This window comes from Leptonotus elevatus, chromosome 7 (genome assembly GCF_054856555.1).
Source record: "Leptonotus elevatus isolate MCC_2025b chromosome 7, RoL_Lele_1.0, whole genome shotgun sequence".
In the NCBI taxonomy this organism is placed as follows: Eukaryota; Metazoa; Chordata; class Actinopteri; order Syngnathiformes; family Syngnathidae; genus Leptonotus; species Leptonotus elevatus.
Window position 1 is genome coordinate 17,133,174 of NC_141245.1, and position 15,255 is coordinate 17,148,428.

General features: G+C 39.8%; 1 protein-coding gene across 3 annotated transcripts in view; it reads right to left on the minus strand.

Moving 5' to 3' along the window:
* The window catches only part of prkd2 (protein kinase D2), a 28,468-nt gene extending 14,162 nt beyond the window's left edge, over positions 1-14,306 (minus strand). For 2 of the 3 annotated variants that reach the window (XM_086081004.1, XM_086081003.1), the window contains exon 1: positions 13,481-14,306. In XM_086081004.1, coding sequence (XP_085937130.1) covers positions 13,481-13,804 — 324 coding nt within the window. In that variant the 5' untranslated portion in view covers positions 13,805-14,306. Of the gene's footprint in view, positions 1-7,684; positions 7,808-13,480 lie in introns of those variants that run through there. The other variant, XM_086081005.1, reaches the window with a different exon arrangement.
* Positions 14,307-15,255: the final 949 nt, after the last annotated feature.

Below are 15,255 nucleotides of genomic sequence, written 5' to 3' on the forward strand. Positions count from 1 at the left end.
GAAACTTAAGAGACACTGAAAGTGGAAGGGCTGGGGGGAGGGGGGGCAGATGTTAACAATGATGCGGACTAGCTGCTTTGATAAGTTAGCCAGGAACTTCCTGTCTTGTAACCTAACGTCACGTTAAAGCTGGCCAGTGATAGTTATCATCACTAATGACTTGACTGACCTACTTTCTTCCAGTTGGACATCGTGTTTGTATGAGGGCAGACTGGACCTCTTTAAACTTTGTGCAAAAAAAAAAAAAAATACCTTCAAGCCCTTATTGTTTCCATAGAACAACCTTAGTGTCATGAAAAAAAAAATGAAAAAAAATGTTTTCTCGCGTAATTTCTAATTAAAAAGAAAATCAACAAAACTCCCAAGTTAAGCTAATTTTGACACCGCCATTATCATCATCCCTTGTCCTTACATGAAAACACATACGTAAGTAAGTTCCATCAAAGTTCAGAATCCCGAGAAACCAACATGGTTAAGATGTCCCGTCCAGGCCATCCAAAACATACAGTACGCGGCGTTCCAACCGCAACTGCAGAAGCCATGTCTTAGCAAACCACGTCTTTGCTACTCATATTATAGAGTCGCCTAAAATGTGAAAACCTCTTCTTTTCAAATACTGTACATTACACCGCATTTTTTCACAGTTACATTTAAAAACCATTAAACCTGGTTGAATGGCAATCAAAAGACCAAAGGCCTGCTGCGAGGCTGAACAGTTGAAGCAAACTATACAACTTTAAAGATAATTAACTACCTCTAGCTTATGTCGGAATTTGTCATAAAAATCGACACAGCTCAAACATGTATGGGAAAAATTCCCTTTGTAGCAGGGATACAATATCTGGGGAGGAAAAAAAAACTGTTGCTGAGTGCCGCTGCCAATAACGTCATCAAGGGCAAACAGCTTTGTCCAGTCAGCCTTTATTAAAAACACACAAAAGCACGCTCAAAAAAAAAAGAAAAAAAAGTCATATATCTCTGTGTGTACAATGCACACACAAAACAGCCTCTCTTATCTGATGATGTCACGGAAGCAACATGTCAGTGTGATATCATGAAGTGCAGCTATTGAGCTGCAAATTCTAAAATTCTGTCATATACTGTATACAAATCGAATGCCACATTTAATGTGTGACCCTTGACCTCAAACGCTTGGTCATATGATGCAGGTCACAGACGTGGTGTGGAAGTGAGTCATTCCATTTCCCCTAGAAGTGCAACCTGGAGGCTGGCAAATGTGAAAAGACGCTTGAAGTGATCTTCATCCAGTCGCATTGTAGAAACAATAGATGAGGTCGTTGTTATGATGCAATGTGACCAAGAAGACCAGCAAAGTCAGGAATACAATGACTGGTATGTCATGCTGAGGAAGCCACGTGCTTCTGCTTTTCATCCTCCCCATCACTTCCCCCTCCTGCAGCTCAGTGTGAGCCGCCGTCAAGCCGCACAAACGCGGGCGTGCAAGTTCACGCGATATCAGATGAAGGCAGCTTCACCGCCAGATGTACAACCGCACATTACTGAAAATCAACTGTAATACAACATCACTGTGCAAAAACGACAAACTAAATATTAGGGTCAAGATCAACACGGAGTGAGCTGGGGAAAAAAAACGCTTGCCCTCATAGGAAATGTGGTCTTCCTTCAGACATAACAATACCGCTTTTGTTAGTTTTGTTTCTAATTTGAAACAAATCAGGTCTTGGTTGTCATTGTCTTGGAATGAATTGAACTGTGGTCAACTTGGGTGGTTTAACATACTGTCGTGTCTTTGGGAAAGTCCAAGCTGTTCATATAGTTGTGCTTTGCATGGTGACATGGGTATGCAAACGTATGAGCGCACTGTATGGTGAGATAAAGACAAATCCAAAATTAGTTTTTGCATTTGTTTTGATATTTTCAGAGGTTTAAATTGACATGAGTAGAGATGTGCATGTGAATTTTGGTGACAATTCATAGCATTTTTGTGTCATTAAGCCATGGTTAGCTTTTGAACATTTACAGCTGTGCTCATAAGTTTCTGTCAATTATAAACCTTCAACTTCAAGATTTGATATTATTTCACTCACAATCTCAATAGAAATTGATTTGCACCTTCCAATTAGGGTGGAACCGGTTTGTTGACTCGTCGATAAGTCTACTTTACTCCTCAACATGTAATGCTTCAAAATCGACGATCACTACTCACTATTCATCCCAAGGCTATAATAATTCGCGGAACAGCGAAATATCCGGCCAACACAATCTTCATATGTCTTCAAAAGCAGTTTGTGGAAGAGCATAGCTAGCTTCAGCTATTCCAATCACAGCTAGTTTTAAAAGATTCAGGCCAGCGGCTCAAAGTGAAGTAAGAATGTTGGCTAATAACGCACAGACAACAACCGCGTGCTAACGAGAATTTTGTTTATCATGTATTTTTCTATGCTTGTCCATTAAAATGTGTCTTTATGTGATATCGTTTTTTTTTTCAGGTGGGGGAAAAAAGTTGGAGAACACTGTAATTATGATGACAAAATATCAATGTCGTTGAATAATTGACTTTGACTTGACTTTCATCACAAACTTGATTCCAAACAAATATTTAGTTGTTCAACTCTTATCTTGTAACGAGTTGTTAAGACTTAATAGTCCAACGATAACGTGCTTCATTGAGGGAAGTTGAGGGTTGTGGTTCACACTGAGATAAACGGATACTAGACTCTTTGATGCATGCAAAACCTTCGCATTTTTGCAGTAGATCAGACCTACATGACTGAGTGAGCTAAAGGCGTGATGTTGCAGGGCGCCAACGGGTTTGGATCTGTATTTGGACACCCGCAGCGTATCCCGGAGACGCTGCGATGCTGCAGAATCTGTTGGCTGAAGCTCAACAAGACAAACTTTTTTTGGCCCTACATGGTGTACAAGGCGATGTGTTTCTGCAAGAGACGTGACTCCGGCAACTGAAAACGGATCCAAGTCACTTTATAGGCAAGATGGAAACACAGCGCATCCATTAAAACGACGCATACTGTTTAAACATCCATGTATGTACGTGGAAGTAATCAAACCTGTTTACAGTTACAGTGCGTGTTCATATTGGATGAGGATCCTTAATCGTCAGGCTAAACTTCCCCTTGCTAACATGTCAGGCGCAGGACTCGATAGAAGAAGAGCCGCATCTCTATGGAAGTCATCAGTGACGTTTCCGTAGCAACGTGCACGTGAAGACGTCAAAAGACCTGCTGCCCTCATTAGATTCTCACAGCAACCTGGTGCGACGCAGGAATGTTTTTTTCTTCTTTTCTTTCCAGCAATGGAACAAACCCAGATTGCTATTTTTAGGTTGCAATGAGGTCACGCGATGACGATAATATGGAGCAGACAACGTAAATGCTCGTCATTCCTCTAATGGAGTTCCTCCCACTGTCCTCGACTGGAGTATTCACAGTGGACTGTGTTGGGACTTAAGAACACAAAGTGAATGCATGATTTGCTGTCTTTTCAAAACATGAAAGCAGAGACATGACTGTCAAAGGCTCATGACATCAGCACCACGTTGGGCTTCGTAATCCTCAAGGGAATGTGGGTAAACAAACAAATGAAAAGTGTGCGTGGACAAGGGCCATTGAATGAATCCACTCTTGTGATGTCACAGAACCAGATGTCAACCACTGCCAGTCATGGCTTCATTCAAACTCTGTTGGGCTTTGACAGTGAAGCTCCATGATAAATAGTAGAGGGAATTACATTAAATGAATCTTAAACCAATACATGATGTGATAAGTGAGACTGAATGAAAACAATAGAGTGTTTTTTTTGGGGGGGTTTATCAAGAGTGTTACAAATTACACTCAATCTAACAAAATTCAAAACGAAATTTGTGTTTCTATTTCTTATATTTATGTACCAATATGTAGATTGTTGTGGTTGTAGTTTGTGCAGAGCTCACCAAATTATTAGGAATACCTCACAATGCGCAGTTGTACGACCTTGCAAAAAATTGTATGTGCTTTGCTTGCAGTGTGCAGAGCAGTGTTGAGGGTTCATTCAAAAGCATGGCCCTCATTAGAATTGGTATGCATGCACTCGCTTTTTCCACTCAAAGATGCCAGAGGGACCACAACAACAAATGGCCTGAGATGTCCTGTGAGTTACAGAAAAATGTGTTTGTTCTTTGGCAGCATGCTGAGCCGAGCAGAGATAACATCGCAAGCCGTGGAAACTCCAGTGCGATGCCCACATTGTTCTGTCATTTTAACTCAACATGTTTTTGTTTCTTATGATCAGTTCAGCAAATGAGATGACATTTTTACTTGGTGCATGTTGTGATGCAATCTATGAAAAATCTATCTGTGGAGAATTAGGGGATTTCAGCACCATTGTTTAGGACAGGACACATTTAAAATATCATGTGAGCCCAATTTTGAATTATAAAAAAGACAACTTGTGGAATATCGCTTTTGCTTAATGCTATTGATTTTTTTTAAAGTGACAGTTCTCCTTTGTACATGCTAACTAATAATAAACATGAAAGGACTACACTCTGAATAAATGTTGTGTGCAAGTAAAACTGCTGACACCATCCGATTTACATTCCCGACCTTGTAATTTCTACATATCAAAGATAACTGTTTAAACCTGAGAGGTGAGATACGAGGATGTGAATACCATCCAGGGGAAGTTTTGGGAGCAGGTTTTGGTGAGGTTAGACTAAAAAAGGGAGACGAAAAATAAAAGGTACAAACAATAGGCAATTTTGACATAAAATTCATTGTAATCTATTATCTAAAAATTTCACACACCTCAAAAGCCATCCTAAAGATATTAACTAATTTTCAAGAAAAATGTGCCTCAAAAGCTCCAAAACGTTACGCATAAGGCTCATTTGCTACGTGACTAATTATGACCATGTGATTCAGCATTCAGGTTAAAAAGTGTTTTATTATTTTAATGTAGTAAAATGTTTATTATAGTGACAGTTTGACACAGAATAGATATATAAAATAAAATATATACAGTATAGTAAGTACACTGTACAATGCACTTTATACGCATTAATTTTAATTCAAAGCATGTGGACTGTTGTTATACAGTACCTGTATTTGATTTTGGATGGTTGTTTTGAAGAAGAAATTTAAAAAAATAAAAAACATAAAAAACATAAAAAACATAAAAATGTAAAACATTTAAAACATTAAAAAAATTTAAAAATATATTTAAAAATATATATATATATATAATTGCTACACAATCCTTACCATGTTTTTTTTTAATCTTGCACACAAGGAATAGAAAAAAAGATAACTCATACCAAAACTAAACCAAAATTAGGCATTCAAAAAATTAAAACTAACAAAGCCGCCCTGAAAACTAATCAAAATTAAGTAAAAAATAAAATAAAAAAAATCAGCCATAATGAAAATTCCTACATTTGAATAACACTGTCCACACCAGCTTTTAGCTGCAGCTAGCTAGAGCGGTTAAACAAGGTGGACAGCCAGTCAGCCACTCCTCTAATGCACTAATCCTCGCCTCCATGGCGGTGAATGAGTTCCACTTCTGACAAGTGATCACTAACAGTAGGCAAGTATTAGCTAATTATGTATGCATCAAGTTTGAAGACAGGACAAAGGAAGAAAATGATGAGGATCAGAGATGATCGCTAAGCTAACTTGAAATTAGCAGTAGCAAAAAAAGCAGGAAAAAAAATGTTTAGGCAGTTACATTTCTGATTGGAACTGGAGCCAACAAAAATTGAAAGTATCTTAATATACATAACAATAAATGTTCTGAAAATGACATTACATCTTTGTTTTGTTTGTTCTTTTGCTTAAATACGTGTATTTAGCTTTGCTATTGGCCTATATAACCTATTCATAAATACTTTATATTATTAATATATACATATAAATAGTTAATTTCATTCTGTGATAAGAATTTTAGAACAGGTCACCCAGTCCTTATGTATGGAGTGCCGTGAAAGCACCTAATCTAAAATGGTACTTCAGAGGCTATGAAAGTACGAATGTGATTTGATTTTGTAACTGCGGCGAGGGCAATGCTTTGCAAAAGGAAAATAAACACCGTGTACTTATTTTGTTCGACTTTCATTTTGAAACTTATTTGTTAGCCACACCCAAATTCTGGCATACCTTTAAAAGGTTGCTTGAAGGTAGGTTTCATGGTGATGCTAAGACAAAATAAGATAAAATGAAGGAAAAAAATGCACCTGACTGGCTTTGTGCGTATCTATGTATCAATGCTATTTTGAATGTCGCTTAGCTTTTGGCTTGGCTCTATGTAGGTAATCTGATAGGAACCTTGGATTCAAGCCACTGTTTGCGCCTATGAACAACTGCTAGATTCATAACAAGCCATTAGTTGATCTCATTTGGCAAAACGTGCAATAACCACAAATTATTTTTCCTCTAATCCTACATGATTAACATCTTTGTCCATGTACACAAAGATGGGTAGATATTTTGGTGGGGCATAAATAATTTAACAGTGTCATTTGCAGTGTTTCACGGTGGTTGTTTTGTAATTCCTCAGAAACAGCAAGCTACAGATGTTTGCATAATCTCTGATACGCGCGTACACACACACAAACAAGCTGAATGCCGAGGGCCACAACACACACACGCATAGTTCAAGTGTGAATCATCCCGTCGCCTTTCCTGGACGCTTCATCTCCTCTACGTTAAGCTGTTGTTTCTTTTCCTGAGCCGTGGCTTTGGATCTCAATTGGAAGTAAACAAGAGCGGCGAACCTTGTGGGTCATAGATGAAATCCTGTCATATGACTAACGACTGTTTACATGAGTCGCCGTCGCCTCAAAAGGAACAAAAATCTGTGTTCTCTTGAACTTGGATCAAAATCCTAAAGAGGGAGTTATACTTAAGTAACACGGGTCTTACTCAATTACAAAAACAGTTTTGTCTAATCAAGCCACTTTCAATTTGATTTCCATCTTAATTATTTGTTGATGTATTGAATCGTATGAATGCAAATTTTCCTTATGAGCTCTGTTTGTCTTCGTGCCAGGCAACAACAAAGCTCTCCCTTGTGTTCTTCAAATGGTTTGATCTATTTTTGACTCCCTGCCCAGTTGGTCAGATACCAAATGTTGCACAGCTCCGTTCAAAATCGGAAAAAGCATACTCCAACCCCCCCTACTCCACTTCCCGCCCCTTTGCTCGGAGGAGGCTTTGGAATGCAGACCTGTCTGTGAAGTTGAATGGACCCTCAGACTGCATGAATGACAACATTCTTGCATGATTTGGTCTCATTTTAATGCTCTTTTTTTACCATTTGTCAACGAAAACATGCTTTGTGAAAATCTCCATTTCTTTTTGCACTGTACGTCAAAGTGAAAGTCAACGAGGAAGTCATAGGCAGAATTAGTGGTTGTCATTCCTCAATAGAGCAAAACTCTTTAATTAAAAGGGTGGAGAACGTTTTGATCATGTAGGAGGAAGCAATTGGGTGCATATATGAAAAATACACAATGGTGGGTGTGTAAATGTGCGCAAGACAGGTGGAAGAGGTTCTGGGTGAGGCACAAAACTGGTTAGCACCAGACTGACAATGCGGTTATCTGGCTGCATCATCCGACACTCACAAGAGCGGTAACAACCGCCGGCCTAAAAGTAACAGTTCAGGATACAAACAAGGAAAATCTCCATGGATCATGTCACCTGACCTTCTCAACTACCGTTGCGCGCATCCTTGCTTGCGGTCTCCAGGCAGCCGTGTGTGCTTTGAATAATCAAATATGCTCGAGCTGACTGAGCCTCCTCTGCAGAACAAAACAAATAGCAAGGGAACAACGGGCACGGTGCAAATCAAGTGGGACGACCGCTCACGCGCACACAGTATGTCAAAAGGATACCGCCATTTCCTTTCAGGGTTATGACAGCGGCTGAATGAAGCCTATTCATAAGCCAACGTGTTGACTCCACCCTGGATTGGTTGCCAGTCAATCACAGGGCCACACACCAGGTTAATAAAAGCCAGCTACGTGAACCACGACACAACCAATGGCAGCGATAAAGACTACTGCACGTAAGTGACTAGAAGTTGTCCATTCTCTCGGGAATTGTGTCTTTGTACTGAGAGATGCCAAGAAATAAATGGATGACAATAAGACCGGCTGATAAATAGGGGTGTTAGAAAAAAATCGATTCGGCAATATATCGCGATATTACAGCGCGCAATTCTCGAATCGATTCGATATGCGGTCGAATCGATTTTTAAACATCCATTTTTTTTATGGGAATATTCAACAAAACGTCTTACTTAGGGTTAGGATTCACACATTAAGCATGAAAGAATGTTATATTAATGGAACGTTAAGCCTTCATATTTTATTTCAGTGCTGTTCAAACATGAAACAGACTGCAACCTGAATTTTCAGATAAATAAATACGTTTTCATACAAAACTTACAGTGTACATGTACAAGTTTACTGATTAGTATTTTCTAAATTTGAGTTTAAAAAAAGAAACCGCCATAATCAATTTATAGATTCGTATCGGGATTAATCGGTATCGAATCGAATCGCCAGGTACTAGGCAATTCACACCCCTAGTGTGTACAAGAGAATTAGCCTATTCCGTGAAAAGAAACTATCAAAGATCTTTCACTCAGAAATTCTATGTTAATTTTGTAAGGAGAGATTTTGAAAAAGTTACGCAAGAGTTTGAAGATCAAACTTACGACCTTCAGCTTGGGAGACCGCCACTCTACCACCTGAGCAACGCCACTCCTACTGTTTGCTTATATCCAAAAGGAGACCAAAAACATCATCTTGGAGTTACGAAGCTGACACAAACGATATGCTAACACACAGTAGGAGCTGCGTGACTCAGGGAGTAGATTGGCTATCTCTCAACCTGAAGTTCTTCCTCAACTCTTGAGTTACTTTTTTTTTTAACTCTCTTCCAAGTGTTAATTTTACTCTGTTAAAAGTAGGACCAAATAGGGTCTGTTTAGAGTAAAATTCACTCTACATAATTTACTGTGTAGGTCCCCGGTGTGGCCCTATTGATGAATACAAGTTCCATTAGGATTAAAAATCCAACTGACAATTATACTGTACACCATTACAAAAGTTTTCTATTCAATGTTTTTAGTAGTAAAATACACTTAGCATTCACACAAATCCATGGGACAATGGCTATCTGTCTAGACGAGACTGACAAAAGCATCTGAGGACACGTCGAGGCATCGGTCTAGAATTCCCGCCACAAATTCAGTGGATCTAATTATCACCGGGTACCAGACTGAATGCAAATTTAGTTTGTCACGCTGTTCCATGACCTCACTGTGTGTTTGTGTGGATTACACGTGCAAAAAGAGTGAGGTAAACAGGAGGTGGTGTGTGTGCGATCCCAATCCTGAGGCCAAGCAGCTTCTCTTGGGAGGGGGATAAAACACACAAGCCTTCCAGAGCGGAGGTGGAAACAATGGCCAGGGCAGGGGCACAGCTGTGTTTGTGTGTATGTGTGTGTTTGCACTCTAACCGCCAGCACCAATTAAATTTGTATGACCTCCAATCAGCATGCATAAAAACAGGCTGGTAATGGAAGAATGGAAAGAGACACACCTTAAGGTAAACCCAGCTATAGAGAAACATAAATCAAACCTGTTTGTTACCTGAACTATGCAACATAACAACAATACATGTATAACTACTGCAACGGGTCTTTCTAGATGCAGTCTATGAATTTTTGTTTTCATTTTTCATTATTTTTCGCATTGTTGGTAATTATTGTGAGATATCATTAACATGATCAGTGTCTTCGCATAGTTGAATATTGAATACCATTTATTGTTAATAACGACAAATAATCTAAGGTAATTTGAGCACATTTGTTATTTCAGAAGTGTGTATCAAGCTGGTAGACTGGTGCTATTAATCAGTACCAATAAAGTAGCTCAGTTTCAAAAAGTTTGGTGACCCGTGCTGTAGAATATTAGACTATTGTGTAGAAAAATATATTATAATAATAATACTCGTATTATTAATATTATAATTATTATAATAAATAATAATAAAATTGTTTGTTGAATATTTCTAATTGCACTTGTATAGCACTTTCTTATATTTAATTAACTCATTCTTTCCCAGCCATTTTCACTTCCGGCTGATTAACTGGATTTTGAATGATTTTGCAAGGCCCACAGAATGTTGTGTTCCATTGCTATAAGGACATGGAACCTACCAAAAGAAAGATTAGAGTCTCTTCTTTCATCAGGAAAAAAAATATTTCTATCTCTGTTTCCGTTTTGCAGCAATTAGCATTAGAATATAGCAAAGTTTTATCATTATTCAAAAATCTGTTTAAAACTGTGGGGGAAAGAGCTTTTTTGCTACATGGTCCTGGTTGATCTCTTATACTCTGTTGCCACCTGCTGGCCGTTTTTGTAATAACTATCATTATATTGCTTCACGCATTCTCCTCAGTTCAGAGGCTGCATCAAAGCCTTCTGTATGCTTTAGCATTAAAAAATTTTTTTTAGAAAAAAACAAATATGTTTAAGGGCGCATTGTAATATTTAAAATAGAACGTATTTATATGTTTTTGGGAGCAAACGAGTTAAGGCAAACAAAAGATCCTTTCCATTGTCACTTCATTCATCTACTGATGAAGCAGTTTAGTTATCATTCTCAAACTAAAGACACTTCAACAGGGGTTTTCAGGTTGAGAGGCGGCCCCTCTACCACCTGAGCACATCATCCGAGTTGTGTTTGGGAGAGAAGATGAAGAAAATGGTGTGTGCGACGTGAAAGAGGATGCGCAGCCTGTGAGAAAAGTGACCAGGCACAAGGAAGAGGGAGTAGTGGACAAGGAAAGGAAGTATGTGATCTAAAGAGGAGGAAGCGAGAGGGAGTAGGAAGTATTTCCTCCCGATGCTGAAGTCAAGCGTTGTACTGAGAGTGAAATAGACTAGCAATTTAAACGATTATATATATATATATTTATTTTTTAATGCAACGATTTAACTCGTTTTTATTTTCTACGCTCGCGTCTTTTAATCTTTTAAATCAAACACGATTTTCCGATTTTTGCTACACCCCTAAAAGACATCATTGCGGCCTGTCCAAAATGAAAGCTTCAGCACGAGTTAATGGAAACACACACTGGGATTCCAAGCTACAGTAAAAGTTGTAAAATTGACAGGAAAGTGGGCATTTGCTGTTGGGGTCATGTTTGGAAAGTGAAGTTAAGTGTTGGAAACCGGCGTGCGCCATGAGACGGGAAGTGGATGGAAAAACGTGCCAATGGAATACAGTACAAGGAGGGAGCCTGTGAATAAACAGAGACGGTGACTCACCCTTTCTGGGATGGGAGAGATGACCGTGGGCGACGGTGGGGGAGCAGGGGTGCACATTGCTGCACCACACAAGTTTTCTAAAACACACTAATGTAGGCATTCACGCGTGCACATGGACACTCGGGCACTCAAGCTCATGTGGTGCCCGGGCCGGGACAAGCCGCCTATTGTCCACATCCCTCACCTAAATCCACCTCTTCTAGCAGAGCTGTAGTTTTGTATTTAGGGGATTTTAGCATTTCTTGCCGAGTGTGGGTGTGCGACTCATGTGGTAAGGCTTGAAAATAAACAGGCTGAGGGGTCTTTTTTTTTGTGTGTGTGTGTGTAATCGTTCTCGCTCCAAAATAATCTCTGTGTAGCACACTCAGCAGCACGGTCATTTACTTTTCCTGCACATGGCCAAGCTGGTATTAAAGCAGAAGGTAAACTCAATTTGGACTAAGGTATCGATAACATCTGTTCCTCCATAGTATTATGGAAATAATAAATACCAGGAGTAGCCTTGCATCTATGATTTATCTTTGGGGATAAGAGAAAACTGGAGGGAAAAGGTCCAAACACTATCATGATGATATTTCATATTTTCATATCAAAGTTGGTAACCTAAAAAAAGTTATAAATATAATTGTGGTTAGCGATGGATGGATGGATGGATATGGGACTTACCGAGGCCCAATAGGTGTCCTGTGAACTTTTGCAAGACAATTTAGGATCTTTGTTTTTGTTGTATGTATTGTGGAGGCTAACTTCTGGTTTGCACATGCTCAGAAAAGTGATCAGACCAGCAGTGAGACGAATGTTGGTAGGAAAGTCTGGTTAATATTGAACTTTTGTCTAATTTCTCCCACAAAATGCTCAAGAGAGCCAACAAAGACATGAAGAAAAAAAAAAGATTATCCTCCTTGCAGATTTGCAATTGCTAAGAAATTTATACAAAGCTGATCAGCGTAGTCTTTGGAAATGTGTCAATATGATCGCTTAGCAGCCTAATTGGCCGCTCCAAAGTTCCAAACACTTCATCTTAAGAAAAAAATAAACAACAACAATTCAATTTCTTACCCAGTCTATGGCGTTTTACATTTTGTTTGTTTTATTCATTTTGGCCTTTCGGACTCATTATTACAGGTTACATCGATCACATAATATCATTTGCAACATTGAAATCCGAAAGAAGGTCTGACGGGTAGAAGCCATGGCTTATTAGTAACCCGTCCCCATTGATTCTTACTATACGCATCAGTCATATACATTGATTATGATTGTTGATTATTATTGTTATCAATCCCAGACTTAAGTCTGCACACAAATGCGTCCTTCCTCGACATATGCGTCCTGGATCAGTCCTTTTTTGTTAGCATTTAGCTAAATGACCTTTAAAAAAAAGCTATGTGGCTGTTTTAAATATGCAAGATGTAATTATCTTTGTTTACAGTATATTTCAAGGCACCACTAGTTTTGTACATTAAATTATAAAAAATATTCCATTTCATTTCAGACAGCATTTTTGACAAACACAAAATCTGAAAAGCTGAAGTTGGGTACAATAGAACACATTAAAAGTCCACAGTAACGTGGCTATAGACATTTGTGAAACACTAGTCTTGGCATTTTTCTAAAACACCTCAGTAACTTTTAATCTATCTAGACAGATGTTTGCTTTTAATTATTTTTAATCTAATGATTTTAGATTATTTCATTATGATTTTTGCATTGTCTTAATATTTTGTTTCACTTTCTGTAATGTTTTGTGTAAAGCACTCTCCTACATGAAGTGTGCTATACAAATAAACTTGCCTTGCCTTGCTTTAAAGAAGTCTGAAAAGATGACGTTTAGGAACAAAAGAACACATTAAAATGCCACGGTAACGTGGCTAGACACAGCATCAATGGGGTGTGATACTTGTTCTCGGCATACAATAAAAGTGTTCTACTTCTCAGTTCTCACCCTTGCCGAACGGAGCACAACAAAGCCTAATTGGGCTCGGTTTGATGGTACTTGTATAATGAGTCAGAAATTGTCGAAGTTTCCCAACGTCTGGTACCAACTTCCTTGCTTGAATATAACGAAAACAATCTAGCAACAGCGACACGCACAAGAATACGAAGACAAAATTGCAAAAGGTGTGTGTTGCATGTGCGCATGCGCGTGCGTACTTACCTTGGTGTCAACAATGGAGCAGGCAATTTGTTTGACGTAGGCCAGATCTGCACTCTGTGGCATCAGCACCGACTCTCGCGTCAGGCCAATCTGGATGCTGAAGGACACCCCTGAAGGAGTCGGGGTCACCGAAGGCATCGCGGCACCCCCCGAGGCCCTCTGCCCCTGGGGCAAGTCCATCATGTTGAAGCCACCCTGGGGGGACACGGACGCCACGGGGACGACGGGGGTCACCGCGGGCGAACCGTGCAGCGAGGAGGCCCCCGGAGGAAAGAAGATCTGGCTCAGGGGTCCCGAGGGCATGCAGGGGCTGGCGTTGGCCATGCTCGCAACCTCCCGACCTGTGTGATGATGAAGCGCTCAGCGATCTCAGGAAAAGTCACGCACATTCACAGGCTCGCCCACGCAGGGACAGTGAGCGTAATCCCAGGAAGGGCTCCCTCTCTGCAGAAGTGTTTTCTGCCCTTCCTTCACGGTGTCTTCTCTCCTTTACATGAAGCGTGAGAAACACACACCCTCACGCAGGGAGGGAAAACTTGCCTCCTCTTCCTCCTCCTTTTTTCTTCTCCTTCCTTCTTTGCTGCCACTTTTTCCTCCTTGTGCTCTGCTGAGGAGAAAGTCCACACAGCAAACCAAAAGAAACAGAAAGAATGAGAAAAGTTTCTTCGGAGTTACAAAATGGCCTCCCCTCGCACAGGAAATGATGAGAATAAAAACGAACCACTGACTGTGCTCATTTTACAAGTCAGTTTCAGCCTCACTACTTTTTTTTTTTTTTTTTAAAGAAAAGAAAAAGAGAGCCGAGTGAGTGAGTGAGTGAGTGAGTGACGGCTCCTCCCTCGCTTCCAAACAGGAAGTGCAATGATTGACACGCCCTCCATCCAATAGGCTCTCTTTAAGGGCGGGGCTATCTTGACATATTGACTCTCTGCTCCTCCTCCTCCTTCCCTTTCCTTCCTGACTTGCAGAATGATCCTCTTTCGCCTTGGGGGGGAACTCCACGCTGGAAAAACACACGCACGCACGCACACACACACACACGCACACGCACACGCACACGCACCCCCCTCCTTCTGTTCCTCGGTGGAAATGCATTTCCTGTCTTGTCCCCCCCCCCCCTCCTCTTTGACACGCTTCAGCCAGCACTTTCTCAAGACACACCTATGCCCAAGCAACAAAACAGCACCACACCTACCTATTCAACTACACACTTGTTTCTGCGGTGCAGTAGAATGGGTTGAGCGTGGGTAAAATGTAGGAAAATAATAATTAAAAAGCACTGCATCCGCCCCAAAAGAGGCCGGCCCACCCGTATGCCAGATGGCCAGTCCAGCCACCTGATATTCAATACAAAAGCTAAATACTGTGCAAGTACGAACTAAGTACACTAACCTTTGTTTGACATTTTAGATACTTTTTTTTTAAAATAAATAAATAAATAAACTGACATTTTCCGAATGTGTTATGGCGCAAAACATCTTACTAAACACGTCCAAAATAAATTATTCACCATGCTTGTAAGCTAAACTATCTCATGAAATGGAAAAAGTCAAATGCAATTTTTTTTTTATATATCCAATGTTAAATATGCAATGTGAAATATGTCAAATCTAATTATAGGCCCCAAATAACATTTTTCGCCAGCCACAAGACACGGGAATTAAATTGTGCATGTGTACTTTATTATTCGACCGTGAGCATAACCATACCTATGTAAGATCATTTGAGTTGCTTAGTCATTGCAAACAAGGTAAGAAACGACATGACACACATAG